This window comes from Arachis hypogaea, chromosome 3 (genome assembly GCF_003086295.3).
Source record: "Arachis hypogaea cultivar Tifrunner chromosome 3, arahy.Tifrunner.gnm2.J5K5, whole genome shotgun sequence".
Lineage (NCBI taxonomy): Eukaryota > Viridiplantae > Streptophyta > Magnoliopsida > Fabales > Fabaceae > Arachis > Arachis hypogaea.
The window spans coordinates 9,969,272-9,983,041 of record NC_092038.1 but is presented as its reverse complement, the minus strand read 5'-3'; the positions used below and the strand labels follow the sequence as shown (position 1 = coordinate 9,983,041).

General features: G+C 26.0%; 1 protein-coding gene across 1 annotated transcript; it reads right to left on the bottom strand.

Moving 5' to 3' along the window:
- Positions 1-36: 36 nt before the first annotated feature.
- Positions 37-5,705, bottom strand: LOC112789404 (serine carboxypeptidase-like 40). The gene is made up of 7 exons (XM_025831272.3): positions 5,166-5,705; positions 3,770-3,877; positions 3,104-3,378; positions 1,326-1,580; positions 820-1,028; positions 605-710; positions 37-371 (listed from the first exon to the last, which is right to left on the bottom strand). The coding sequence occupies exons 1-7, from the start codon at positions 5,578-5,580 to the stop codon at positions 213-215; spliced, it is 1,527 nt and encodes a 508-aa protein (XP_025687057.1). The 5' UTR covers positions 5,581-5,705; the 3' UTR covers positions 37-212.
- Positions 5,706-13,770: the final 8,065 nt, after the last annotated feature.

The window sequence follows — 13,770 nt, the reverse complement described above, 5'->3', positions numbered from 1 at the left end:
ATTTCTTACAGGAGGCATAAGTGTATAAAAGCAAGCTTAGAGTAAAAAATATTTCTATTTCATTTCAAAGTGAAGACTTGTTTTGTTACAAGAAATAATGGAACCAAAGAAATCCAATTTTGATGGAATTTTGCTTTCTTTGGGGGAATAAATAAAAACTAGGCCCCAACTACAATTATTAGTTTTTATTGAAAGCATGATTACAAGAAAAACTACTGATATCTTTTAGTATCAGGCAGAGGGGTGCCATTTAAGAAATGCATAATCAAAGAGAGAGCTCTTGCTGGTTGGTAACTTGGTACTTGATGCCCTGCTCCTCTCACTGTAGCCAATGTTAGGCCTCCTTTGTAAACTTCAGTGTAGCCACCAACCTGTGTCACATGAAAAGGTTCAAAATGAGTTCTTAATCAATAACAGTTCAGAAAGAGTTCACTGAGGGAGTTAACTTTTTTCAGCCAACATTAATCAATTCTTTTGAATTCTAAATTTTAAAGTCTAAATCCTTTAAATAATAAAGGTTAGAAAAAATAATTTTACAGTGAAAAACAGTTGACTAATGTTGACTACTTAAAAAAGTTGATTCTCTAATTTTTCGGAAAATTACCTCTCCATAGGCAAACCAAGCATGCCATTTAGTTTTAATGGGAAGGTTCATCTTCTTAATGGAATACTTGGTTGAAGTCACTGGCACCCTTCCATCTATGTCACCACTGTATCATACAATAATAACCTCATTTATACATGTACAGAGATTAGGAGACTATATGAAGTGGAAGGAATATTATACTACAGAAAAGGGTAATGAAGAAATGATTTTACCTGAAAATCCAAACTCTAAGGTTATTATTGAGGAATTCATGTAAAAGGGGAAGGACTGTTGTGGAGCTATCACCCCATCTTCCAATGACATTACTGCATAGTTCCCAATCATATACGAGCTTAGTGACATTTGCATGGAGTGCTTCTTGAACATCTTCCCTATTCATATATGCATGTACATAACTCTCACTACATGGATCAGTCACAATCTGCAAAACCAAACAAGCCATCAGTTCATCTTCAATTTCAAATATATCATGAATTTTCTTAATTCACCTTAACCATATTCCGTATTTTTTTTAATTAATTGAGAAAAGAAAAATATTTGAATGACTCATTTTGCATATACTCTACTGACTTATATTTTATCATTGTTGGTTAAAGATATGAGTCAGTTTAACGTACAATGCAAAATGTGTACACTTAATAATTATTACTCAAGGTTATTTTAAAAAAAAAAAGATAATTAAGGATCAGAAAAGTAAGGAATGAAATTTGAAGCTTACAGAAGGTTTCTTGGGATAAGCAGTGAGATTGTTATTCTTGCAGTCAGGAGCATAAATGTTGTATAAATCAATGTAGTAAATATTCTTGTCAGCTTCATAAGAGGCATCATCACACTCACTTGTAGTCTTTGAGGATGAGAAATCACAAAATTTTTCAATATCAGATGCTGTTTGGTCTGAGATGATTGCATGGGTAGCAAGAAAATCATACATTCCTTTGTTGTCAGTGTCATCATTAATCACTGCATTCCCAATCTGCATAATACAAAAAAGTTACAAACATCCAGCATTGTTAGCTTAGTCTCATTTAAGTTCTATATTAATCCATTAATAATGCTTCTTTGTATAACTAATAATTGAATTGCATTTTTTCAAATGACTTTAAATCTTATCTATTAAAGTTTCATACTATTGTATATTGCATCCAAATAATTAAAATACATATAAAGGTGCCATTATTGGCACAAGTGTCTGTAAAAGGCACCAAAAATGGTTTGGTCCTTATGCAACTTCTTACCACCCATACAATGGAAAGTTCCCAAAGGGGTTAAAGGACCACTTATCATAACTGGTCATAAGTCCAATAAAATAGGTCTTTTTTATATTGGAGAATCTCATCCATTTGGATATCACCATTACCCAAAAACAGAATGATATCATCATAGAAGAAACATTCCATGATGGCATGATGAGTCAATATTAACACAACTTGTGATACTCGTTTTAGTGCAGTCCAAGAATTCCAGGTATTTTAGGAATATTGGTATTTTAGTAATTTTAACAATTAATTTTAATTATATATAATTTATGATTGAAATTAACGGGTAACATTATTAGAACACCTGTATTTTTGAATTACTTAAAAAAATTAATGTATAAACATAAGAATCGATTATAAATAAATTATACTTATTCTATAGAAGATGTATTATCAACTTATTTATATGAAATTTGAACTTTATTAGGTTTAATTTAATAATAAGTAATAGAGAAATTAACACAATTCTTCATGTAAAATAAGTATAATAAAAAAACGAATATTCAATTCGATTTCTAATAATTATTTTGAAGGACTACGAGTCCAAACAAAACAATATTCTTTTTAGCCTTTGATATTTAACTTCGTGAGACTAGTTAGTCCATTGACAATAATCTCTCTTCAAAATATATTTATGTGACACGTTACTAATATATCATCAATTTAATTTTTATAAGTAAAAATAATTTAAAAATAACTAATATTTCTTAGTTTTATACAGTAAATTTAGCTAATGTATTTGAAAAAGGTAATAAAAAAAACTAAACGACTTTGATAATTATTCTTAAAAGACAATGAGACTCCCAATTAAAAAAGAATTTATTAATCTTAATTGATTTTTAATGGATAAATTAACAGTTTAATATGTCATGTAAGCTTATTCCGTTAATACAGATAAAAAATATTAATAAAAAGACTAATCAATCTCATAAAAATAAATATTAGAGACCAAAAAAATTTTTTTTATTAAAGATCTCATTATCTTTTGAGATAATTGTGAGGGCGTCTCAAAAAAAAAATTTCAGTCATTGTCATAATGAAAGTAACATAGAATTATGAAAAATGCCTAATGCACTTATATAGACTCTAAATAGTGTAGGGCACAGGACCATATCATTATTTTCTTTACTTTTCTAGACCTAAAACTAACATGTGAGTTAATGATAATTTTTTCCAAGCTCTTTTCAATTATTGGAAAAGCAAAGAGTAGTAGTAATAGAAGAGCAAGCTAAGCACATACCAATATTCCTTTGAGGTTGATGATTGTCCTTTTTGCCCTTTTATTATGGTAAAGGATAGTGTGTGCAAGTTGAGGAACATAATGTCCAGCATAACTCTCTCCAGAAATATAGAATTCTCTATTCTTGTATTCAGGAAATCTTTCCAACCAATTCACCAAGAACAAATAATTATCTGCTGCTGTTTTCTTATCCCCATTTGTCTTGTAATCTGATGTTGTGTTTGAGTAAGAAAATCCTACCCCAGTAGGTGATTCCAGGAACAAAACATTTGCAGCTTCAAAAATCAAAATCCAATAATTAAATTATATAAGTGAGAAATTAATTTTTCAAATGGTTATTTTGATATTCTACTCTAGAATTTAATTTTAATGCACTAATAATATAAAGCAGTCGTTCAATCATATCTGTTTTTTTAGATAACTATTCCTGTGATCAATAAAAAGTAGTTATTTTATTAACGTGACATTACATAATTGGATGCACGTATAAAACTAATTTACACGATAGTGCATAAAATTAAATTATTTTTTTATATAATAATAATGGTTACATTGACAAGATTGTTACATAAAAAGAAAAATGTATCTACACTTAATTTATATCTAAATACATTTTATAAGCAGAGACTTTGATTTGATTTATTTTTTAATTAATTAATTAATTACCATAGTTCCATGAATATCTATTTTTGTAGAGTGTTTTGCCATCACTATTTACTCTGAAGGGTCCAAGTTCTTGCATTGCTCCATAGGCAAGAGATGAACACCCTGGACCTGGAAGAAATGAAATCATAGACAACAACAAAGTTTAATTTAGTTAGTTAATTTGTTTTATTCTTAGCTTTTACATTTTTATATTCATGTGCATGTTACAATTATATGCATATTCTTTATTTTCATATGCAAACAAAGAAATCCTCTAGGTGCTTGAATTTTGGGATTTGTACAACCTGTTATACCACAAGATTACATGTTTAATTATTAATTGTTTGTAACTAGCAACATGGACCAAAATATATTAAAATTATGAACTTCATAAAATAACTATAACAGTCAATCAATTCTACAGCACACACATTTATTTAAAAACTTTATATTATTAAATAAACAGTTCATTCCAGCATATTAGCAATTATATGAGTAAATAATATCTCAAGATGATGAAAGAGAAGAAAAGTAGCACTAATGATGGAGTATAATAATATGTTAGTTGAACAAATCTAATTGATTTTTGAAAACATAGAACATCATGCAACTTGCATTATTTTGACACTATGATGATTGATGTGATTATTATCATTTATCTAACATGATGTATATATACTTGCAAGATAAATTGACTACAGGAAAAAAATGTTAATTATATAAAAACAAAATAAATAATTGGTTAGGAAATAATAATTAATGAAGGGAAAGGTCTCTATAGTCTATAGTAGTATATATGGCAGCTTCTTCTAATTTAGGATTTTTCTATGACATAATTTCCTTTGCCTCTAAAGTGATGTCTAGCTTAATATAAGAGCAAAGAAGAATCCAATGGGGACATTTCCATGTGCATTTTTTGTGGCCATACTCATATACAGAGTGTGAAATGATTTCATATCAACAAGAAGCTTCATTTTTCTTATTGTAATATTAATAGTATTTTGACATCAAGAATAGACTTCATAATTTAAATAATAACAACCACAAATTATTTGACAACATTTCTAACATCATTAAAATGTCTTTTTTCTGTGGTTTGGTTTGGCCAGCTGCTATTGACAACATAAATATATAGTTTTAGTTGTAATTATGAATATTTTTTAAGGTGAAACAACTAATTCAACTGAATTAATCCAAAATCGATCCAATTTATACTTAAAATTAGATTGTCAATAAATAGTCAAAATTAGTTATTCAGTATAGTTTTTAATGAAAAAACTAATTCTAAAAAAAATATTTTTAAAAAATATATTTTAACATATTCAATTTAATTTTGGTTAAATTTTTTAATTTTAATTTTTAATTTAACTGCAAAGATACGTTATTAGTACGATAGTGATAGTGACATAAACATTACCTCCATTGAGCCAAAGAAGAAGAGGCAATGTATCCTTAGAATTTTGAGCTTCAACAAAGTAGTAATAAAAGGCACGGCCATTGGATTTGTCAACTGTAACATAGCCTCCATACTGAGAAAACTTCACTTGGGGTTGCCCTGGAAGCCTCAAAATCCTGTCTTTCTCTTTAAGTCCTTCTTGAGAATCAATGACATCATCATAGTTATGAAGCTCTTCAACCTCAAATTCACTCTTATGTGTAACATCTGATGATGACGATGATGATGATGATCTTGCTCTAAACTTGGACTTATGAAGATTGTTAAGTGCTTGAACTTGCTTGTTGTTGCTACCATGAATTTCTGCCACAAAAGATGATAGAACGAGAAGGGATAGAAAAACAGAACAACTTGTTCTGCCCATTATTATGTTCATTGTTTTTGTATGTTTTTTTGAGAGAACAAATGAAGGTATGGGGGTTTTGTATGTATATATATAGTTGAAGAGTGGAGAATAATTGTTAAAGATTTTTTATTTTTTATTAATATTATTTTAAAATTTTTTTTTGTTGTCCATAATATCTTTTAATCCGACTAATCTGTCTTGAATCTAAGTTTTATTTAAGAGTTTGTCACTGGTCAATGAATTGCTGCATGCACAAGACGGAATTCGAATTCCGACATTTACTTAAGAACCAATGAGTGAATTGACCACTTGACCAATCGAAGTTGGTTTATTATTTTTTTAACTATTTGAAGTTGTAAGAACCATGAAAATGGGTCAGAATTATTAGGTAGTCCAAAATGAATGTTAAAAGAGTTTGTTATTGGCCATCAATCATGTTCAGCCATGTGAATGGGATTTTTAAGGGGGTACAAATTTCAATTGACAACACATGCAAAGTATATGAATAAGAAAAAAAAAAAAAACGAAAATGGTATTTAGTCTATACAACTACTAAATGTTTGTCTTTTTTTCTTTTGGATAATTCTAAACAAATTATAATTTCTATTAGGATTTATAACTTCTAAAAAATTAAAAGAGAAAATGGAGAAGAAAAAGGTATACAGAACACCAAATTAAATTTTACTACTCAAAATCAAAATTGTCCAAATAGCACAAATCTAAAAATAATATAATAATAAGAACGTACGAGTATTTTAAATGTATTGTGTTTTAATATTGAAAGTTCTCTTTTTTTTTTCGTATGATCCCAACAGCTAAATATAGGATGTGGGAAGGAGGAGTGACAAAAGAAAAATCCATAAGAAATTAAGGAAAACCAGTTTTTTTTTTTTTATAAATTTCAGCATCACTTTATTTATTGAAGTTGAGAATAGGATAATATAATAATTATAGAAAAATACTATTTATATACTAAATATTCTTGACATTTGTATGAAAAATATAATTGTTATTAATTAATTATATATTTAAATTATATTTTAATTAATAAAATAAAAAAATACATGTTAAATTGTAAAAATACTGGTGTCAATAATTTTCTTTTGACTTTTACATCTGTCATGACAATAAGTCATCATTATTTCAATAAACCTCTCTTCTTTAATACTAATAGGCTGAAATGATTTTTGGTGTAAAATACACTAAAGTGAAAGAGAGAGAGATAGAGAGGATTATTGAGGATTGGAAGAAAAAGAAGGAAGTAGGAAGATTCACACATTGCTTAATCATTCTTCAATAACATGTGAAATAATGATGCCCTTCATATGGATTTCTAAATCAAAATAATAAACAAAGTCAACGCACTGTTTCTAAAATTGATAAATAATTAGATGAACTTTTTCTCAGCTCTTCCTAACATTTTTTTACCTTTTTTAATATATGGTATATCATATAAGAAGAATTTTAAATGTTCCAATAGTTTAAGCCAATAATTTCAATTATAAAAAAATATAAATATATATTAATTAAAATCAACAATTAAAATTATTGAAACACCGATATCTCATAAATATTTAAAAAAATTTCAATCAGGTATATAGGTGAATACTTTTCATAGCGCCAAACCATCAGTCTGCAATTTAAGACCTCCAATGTAAAAGTGTTTGTAGCTGTCTTGTAACTATATCAAATTTCATATATATATATATATATATATATATATATATATATATATACGTGTGTGCGTGTTTTTTAGATGGAGAAAGATGGCATTTGTTATTTCCACCAAGTTATAGTTTGTGCAAATCATATGTTTATATATTAATATTTTTTTGTAGGTTACATTAAAGGGCAATAGCAATAATTATTACAAAAAAATATCAGATATCATCAAATTTATCGATGGATTTATTAAAAGAATTTGTCTTAACTTATTTATCATTAGATTTAATAGTAAAATAAATTTGACAGTATAAACTTTACTAATAATTATTTATTGACAAATTTTTTCATCCACCACTAATTACTGGCGAATTTTGGCGACAAATATAAAATTTTAATTGCAAAATTATGGAGACTGTTACTGTTGAATTTTTTCTCCCGTAAATTCAACGGTAATATATTATTTATTATTAATAATTAAATTAATAGTTACTGGTGAATTTAATTGACGGTAAATACGACAGTAAAATTAAATTTTAAATTTTTTTAAAAATTTAATATATAATTTTAAATATTTAAATTTAATAATTTTTAAACTAAAAAGATTTAAAATTTTATAATTTCTTATAATAATTTATCTATACTTTTTTTGTTAAAAGTTTACAAAAAAGTCCAATTAAATTAAATCAGAAATCGAAAGAGCAATTATTTACTTAACATTTACAATAAACCAAAGATAAATAATTTATTTCACATTTAAAAATATAAATTTAAATATTTAATCTAAGAACATATTGTCAAAATCAATTATACCATATAAACTATAAGTCTATAACAAAAAAAGTATAACTCTTATATACTAAAAATAATTATATCACATCAATTTTTAGGTCATGTTATGTTTCTATCACCGAGCATTCTATTAGAATAATGATCATAACTAGCAATCCAAGATTACACATAATAAAAAAAAAAACTTAAAATACTTCTAACAAATTGTCAAAAACATCAACAACACATTACATTATACAATAAAAAACATCAATGTTTATTGCACCAAATATTCAAAATTGTTTCATACATGATTGTTACTTCATGATAGAATGTGTAAATTATTGCTAATTTATTTTTATTCTATTTTAGCAAAATTAAAATTGCAATTATAAGTGCATATGACTTAAATTAGTAGCTTATATTAGAGATATCTTCACATTTCATAATAAGCAAGTATTATTCATTTGAACATTAAAAGTTAAAACAGCAATTACTTTAGTAAGGTTTTGTATCAGACCTCATCAGCTTATCATAAAAAAATTCCAAAAATTCTGACATCTTATTACTTTAACTGACACAATTTATTAGCATCCTATTAGAAGAACGAATGATTATTCAACCTAACTACTGATTGACTGGATCAAAAGTTCAACTGTAGTTCAATCACAATAACCAAATTATAATAAAATAATATATAAAATATAAATAAACACACAAAACATTATTATATTCTAATCTCATCCAAAATAAAAATTCTACATCAAACAAAGTATTACATAATCTCATCTAAGTCCGCACAAGTCAAATAACAAAAGAAATATTCAAATAAGATTAATAAGTAGACACTAATTAGTATGCAAATAAATAACAGTTAGAACAATAAGTAGGCAACAAGAATAATAACAGCTAAGGCAAATAAATTCAATAACTACATAGCAAAAAATTTAATAACACCTAACAAAAAATTAACAAAAGAATTATTAGCAAAAAAATTAACAAATCAACAAAAATAATGACAACAACAATAATTACTAACAAAACAACAAAAATCATAACAACAATAACTATGAGAACTAAACAATTATTAGCAAAAAATTAAAGTAATAAAAAATAATAATAACAAATAAATTCAATAAATAAATTCAATAACTACAAGAACGGAACATTTATGCAACAACAACATAACAATTAATAAGAAGAATCAGCAACAAGAAGAACAACTAACAGAGGCTGAAAGCGATGACAGATGAGAGGCAGAAAATGATGATATGCCGACAGTAGAGCTCGCAGAATGACAGACAAAAGAACTCGCAGCTTCAAGCTCTGGGAGAAGAAGGGGACACACTGTTGGAGAGGGGGAAAAGGGGTTAGGGCAAATAGGAGTTAGGGTTTTTTATTAAAAAAAATAAAAATAAGATGGAATATGGAGAGGGATGAGGGCAACCTACCTCGATGATGGAGGAGAGACACAACTCTGACGATAGAGGGAGCGGCAGCGGCAGCTCTTCCAACGGTGGCGGAGACAGAAGGAGAAACTCTGTTTGAGGCAACGAAACACGATACAGGCGACTTGACGCAGATTTTGGAGAAGAATGGAGGTGGGCACCGCTGGTGAAGGGTGGGCGGAGGGGCTGCCAGAGGTAGTTGTAGCGGAGAGAGAAGAGAGAGGAGAATGGAGAGAGAAAAGAGTGTTCTCGAAAATGAGAGGAAAAGGCCGCACATTTTTTAATTTAGATCAGGTTTACCGGCGGATAAATCCGACGGTAATGCATTGCGTATGACCAAAACGTAGCTTTCCATTAATTGAGCTTTATCGGCGGATAAATCCGACGTAGCATTCTCAAGTTTCATCTTTCTTCATTTCATTCAATGGAAAAGGTATAAATAGGAGGATTTAGAAAAAGTCATTGACAGAAAATACAAATTAGATTGGAGAAAAACTAAAAATTATGTCAATCTCTTTTGTAATTATTTTCTGTTTTGTTTCTTGAACCTAAGCATTTTTGTTGCTAAGTTGTGTGAATACTTAGTATTGAGAGTCTAAGGAGTGAATCTAGCCACATCAAACTTCATTAAAAATTTGGTTTGTCCTAGAAAGGATTAGGAAGAATCCTAAGAAATTGGTGTATGTAAATATTTGTAAAGATAGCGAAAATTCTTCCATAATTATGGTGGAGATTGGATATAAGTCACATTACACAAAGTGGTTGAACTAGAATATATGATTTCATATTTTTCTCTTTTCTGCTCTATTTCTGGTTTGTTCATTATGAGATAAAAATAAATTATCTCCTGCATAATTACTTTGGCAGAATCACTTTTGCATACACAACAAAATCTAATTTTGGTGATAAAATTTAAAAAAAAATTAAAAACCATTGTAAATTCAACTTCCTTCTATAGACAATAAAAATTTTTCAAGAGAACCATTGTCCTTTTTTTTTTGTTGCATGAGACTGTGATTTCTTTCTAAAAAATAGTCAATTATCAAAGCTAATTTATAAAAAATATATATTATAGACTAATTTTTTTTATCAATATTAATCAATTTTTTTTACCAACACTTTACTTTTTATATTACTTGAATTAATAATTTAGAGTATAAGATGAAGAATTTAATTTTTAGTGTTTAGATTAGTTAATATTAATTAAAAATAATAAATTTAATCACTCATGTATCATTAATCATTTATAAATAATTTATCCATTAATTAGAAGCATGTGATATAGGTTTCTTTGACTAAAATGGTGGGGGGAATTAGCAGAAAGCAAATGACAAGAATCATATTAAAAGGTGCAATCACAGCATGAATTGAAACACTTTTGGAAGGTTCCCTTCATAGCTTTACCTACCGAGCATAATTAACGAATATTTATTTATGAGAAAGAAGAATACCAACAAAGTATGATTGGTAATTTTGTACATGTTTGCATATCACAAAAAATACTATAGTATAGTTTTAATAATATAATGATGTTGAAGTCTTGTGAACAGAAATTAATCACAACAGTTGCTAGCTGTAGATACCAAATAATTTAATTAAGGGCATAAAATATAAATTTCCTTGTTCTATTATTTGCATGTGGGTTCCACTTCTTTTTTGCTTTTTTCTAAGTTTACTAAAATCCCAGAAACACGATTACATTCATTTAAAGTTCTGAATTCTCATACGAAAGGCTTAGGCATTTCTTTCTTTTTTTTTTTACTAAAATTAAGAAAATTCGAATTTTCGACTTTTTAAATGAATATGAAAGAATTATGTCATTTGAGTTATAATTCATTGGTAAAAGGTTCATACATTTGAATAAACATGTAGAAATGAAAAATATTGTAATTTTTTTGTTTTAAAATTTTGGTACACTAAAATATATTGAATTTTAAATATACCAAAATTTATAAATAAAAAAAAAAGTATTTTTGAGTGGATGGAGTAGTTAAATTTATAATTTAACGGCTTATATGCTATCGCAATTTCACGGGTTGTTTCCCTTATCTTTTTTTTTTTTATGAGACAGTGCATTATTAAGAACTCTATGCATATCAGAATTTAAATTTTACTTTGTATATAAAATAATTAATTTTTAAATAAAATTTATATATATGATGAATTAATTCTTATTATTTAAGATAAAAATATTTAATAATAAAAAATAATTAAAATAATAATTAATAAATATTAAATAAGATAAATTTTAAATTTTTTTTATCCTTATAATATTACTGTTTATGACTAAGAGATAGTATGAAAAACAAAAAGAAAAATTTTATATCATTTTTATATCCACAAATTAGAATATCTTTCTACTAAGTTACGGCGCTGAATGATATATATTAGGTAGGGATTATATTCCGTGAGTCACGGGTCTCACAAAGTAGAGTCATGGTTTGATTAACACTCTATGTATTAAGTAAAATATGGCAAAGCAATTTAATGGGTCCCTAATTGGAAAAATTTTAGCACCACAAAAGTTTGACTGCAATGAGTTGAAAAAACTTTTCGCATTTCATATTCATAACATACCACACAGTCCTTAAAAATGACGTTAGTAAAATGTTAACAAATATCTGACTTAAATCATGGTAGTTTCTTTAGGAAATAAATTTAAGCGAAAATTCTATTCTCCTTTCTTAAAAAATATTAAAATAATTTTTTTAGATGTATATTCTTCTTTTTTATAATTTAAATTTTTTTTAATTTATTTTAAATTTTTTTGTGTTAATTAATGTTAACTTGATCCATTTTTCAAAAAAAAATAAATTATTTTTAAAAAATATCCTTTAACAAAAATTTATATTTTTGTTATTAAATTTGACTTACTAAAATATTTTTTGATAAATTATTTTTTATTGATTAAATTGTATTTTTACCAAAATATTTTTAAAAAAATTTTATAACTAGATTATTTTTTTTCTAAGATACCCTTCAATAATTTTTCTAATTATTAAATTATGATTTTACCAAAATTTTTGTTAACAATTATAGTTATATTTTACTATTAATTTTTTCATATCAATATATATTATTTTAACATTAAATAAAAAATCTTAATAAAATTATTTTTCGATATCAACATAGTTATACATATTAACAATGGTATGATTCTTTTATTTAACATTAAAAAAATATATATTGATATAAAAAAATTAATAATAAATATAAAAATAATTATTAACAAAAATTTTGGTAAAATTACAATTTAATAATTAAAAAACTATTGAAAGGTATCTTAGAAAAAATAATTTAATTATTAATTTTTTTAAAAATATTTTTGTAAAAATACAATTTAATTAAAAAAATAATTTATTAAAAAATATTTTGGTAAGCAAAATTTAATAACAAAAAAAATAAAATTTTTGCTAAAAGATATTTTTATAAAAAATAATTTATTTTTTCTTGAAAAATGGATAAAGTTAACATTAGTTAACACAAAAAAAATTAAAATGGATTAAAAAACAAATTTTTTAAAAATTATAAGAGAGGAAAATGCATATTTTACAAATAGAGGAGAAGAGTATCATTTTAGTATCTATCAGAAAAAGAAAGAAGTAAAATTTTCTCTAAATTTAAAGAGCAAAGTCTTTCAAAAAATAAATTAATATAAGGGTGATCTAATCAATTTGAATATCAACTATATTACACGTGTACATCAAAAAATTAATTATTCGTATAAAAAATATATTAAAATATAAAATATACATTTAAAGTAAATTAAATAATATATATTTATATAAAAATATATAATACAATAAATTTTTGATATCCACGTATATTTTTTTTGTTAATCAACTCAAAAATACAATATATGGGAAGTCGTTTTTTGCTTTCAATGGTGGAACTTTGTTTATGTTCCTCTAGGGCTTATATTTTTGGGCTAACACTCAGCAAAACTAAATGAAGGGAAACTAAGGGCCGTTCAAGTATTGGGCTCAACATAAGACAAAAAATAAGAGTATTGGGCTCAACACCAAAAACATTAGGCTTCTTTCCCTGATCCATTGTTAAATCTGCTCTCTGGGTTGCCAAATATATTAGGCTCTCAAACAAAAAAAAAAAGGTGAAAGAAAGTGCTTTTTTATTTTTTATTTTTTCATATTTTGCATGCGATCTTATAGAAAACTATAAATTCGAGGTAGCCCCAAATGTTTCAGATTATCCTCGCAATCTCAGTTAAATACTTAATATTATCATTTTGTTTTTGCAATGATCGAATTAGAAAAGATGTTAACATAGTAGTTAAGCAAAATGTAAAAAATCATACACAATTACATACGTTACGTTATTT

Coding starts and splice junctions, on each gene's coding strand:
- LOC112789404 (XM_025831272.3), bottom strand. CDS start 5,580: ATGAACATAATAATGGGCAGAACAAGTTGTTCTGTTTTTCTATCCCTT. Junction 711..819: donor CTTAGAGTTTGGATTTTCAG/GTAAAATCATTT, acceptor TGTATGATACAG/TGGTGACATAGATGGAAGGG. Junction 372..604: donor CTTGGTTTGCCTATGGAGAG/GTAATTTTCCGA, acceptor CATGTGACACAG/GTTGGTGGCTACACTGAAGT.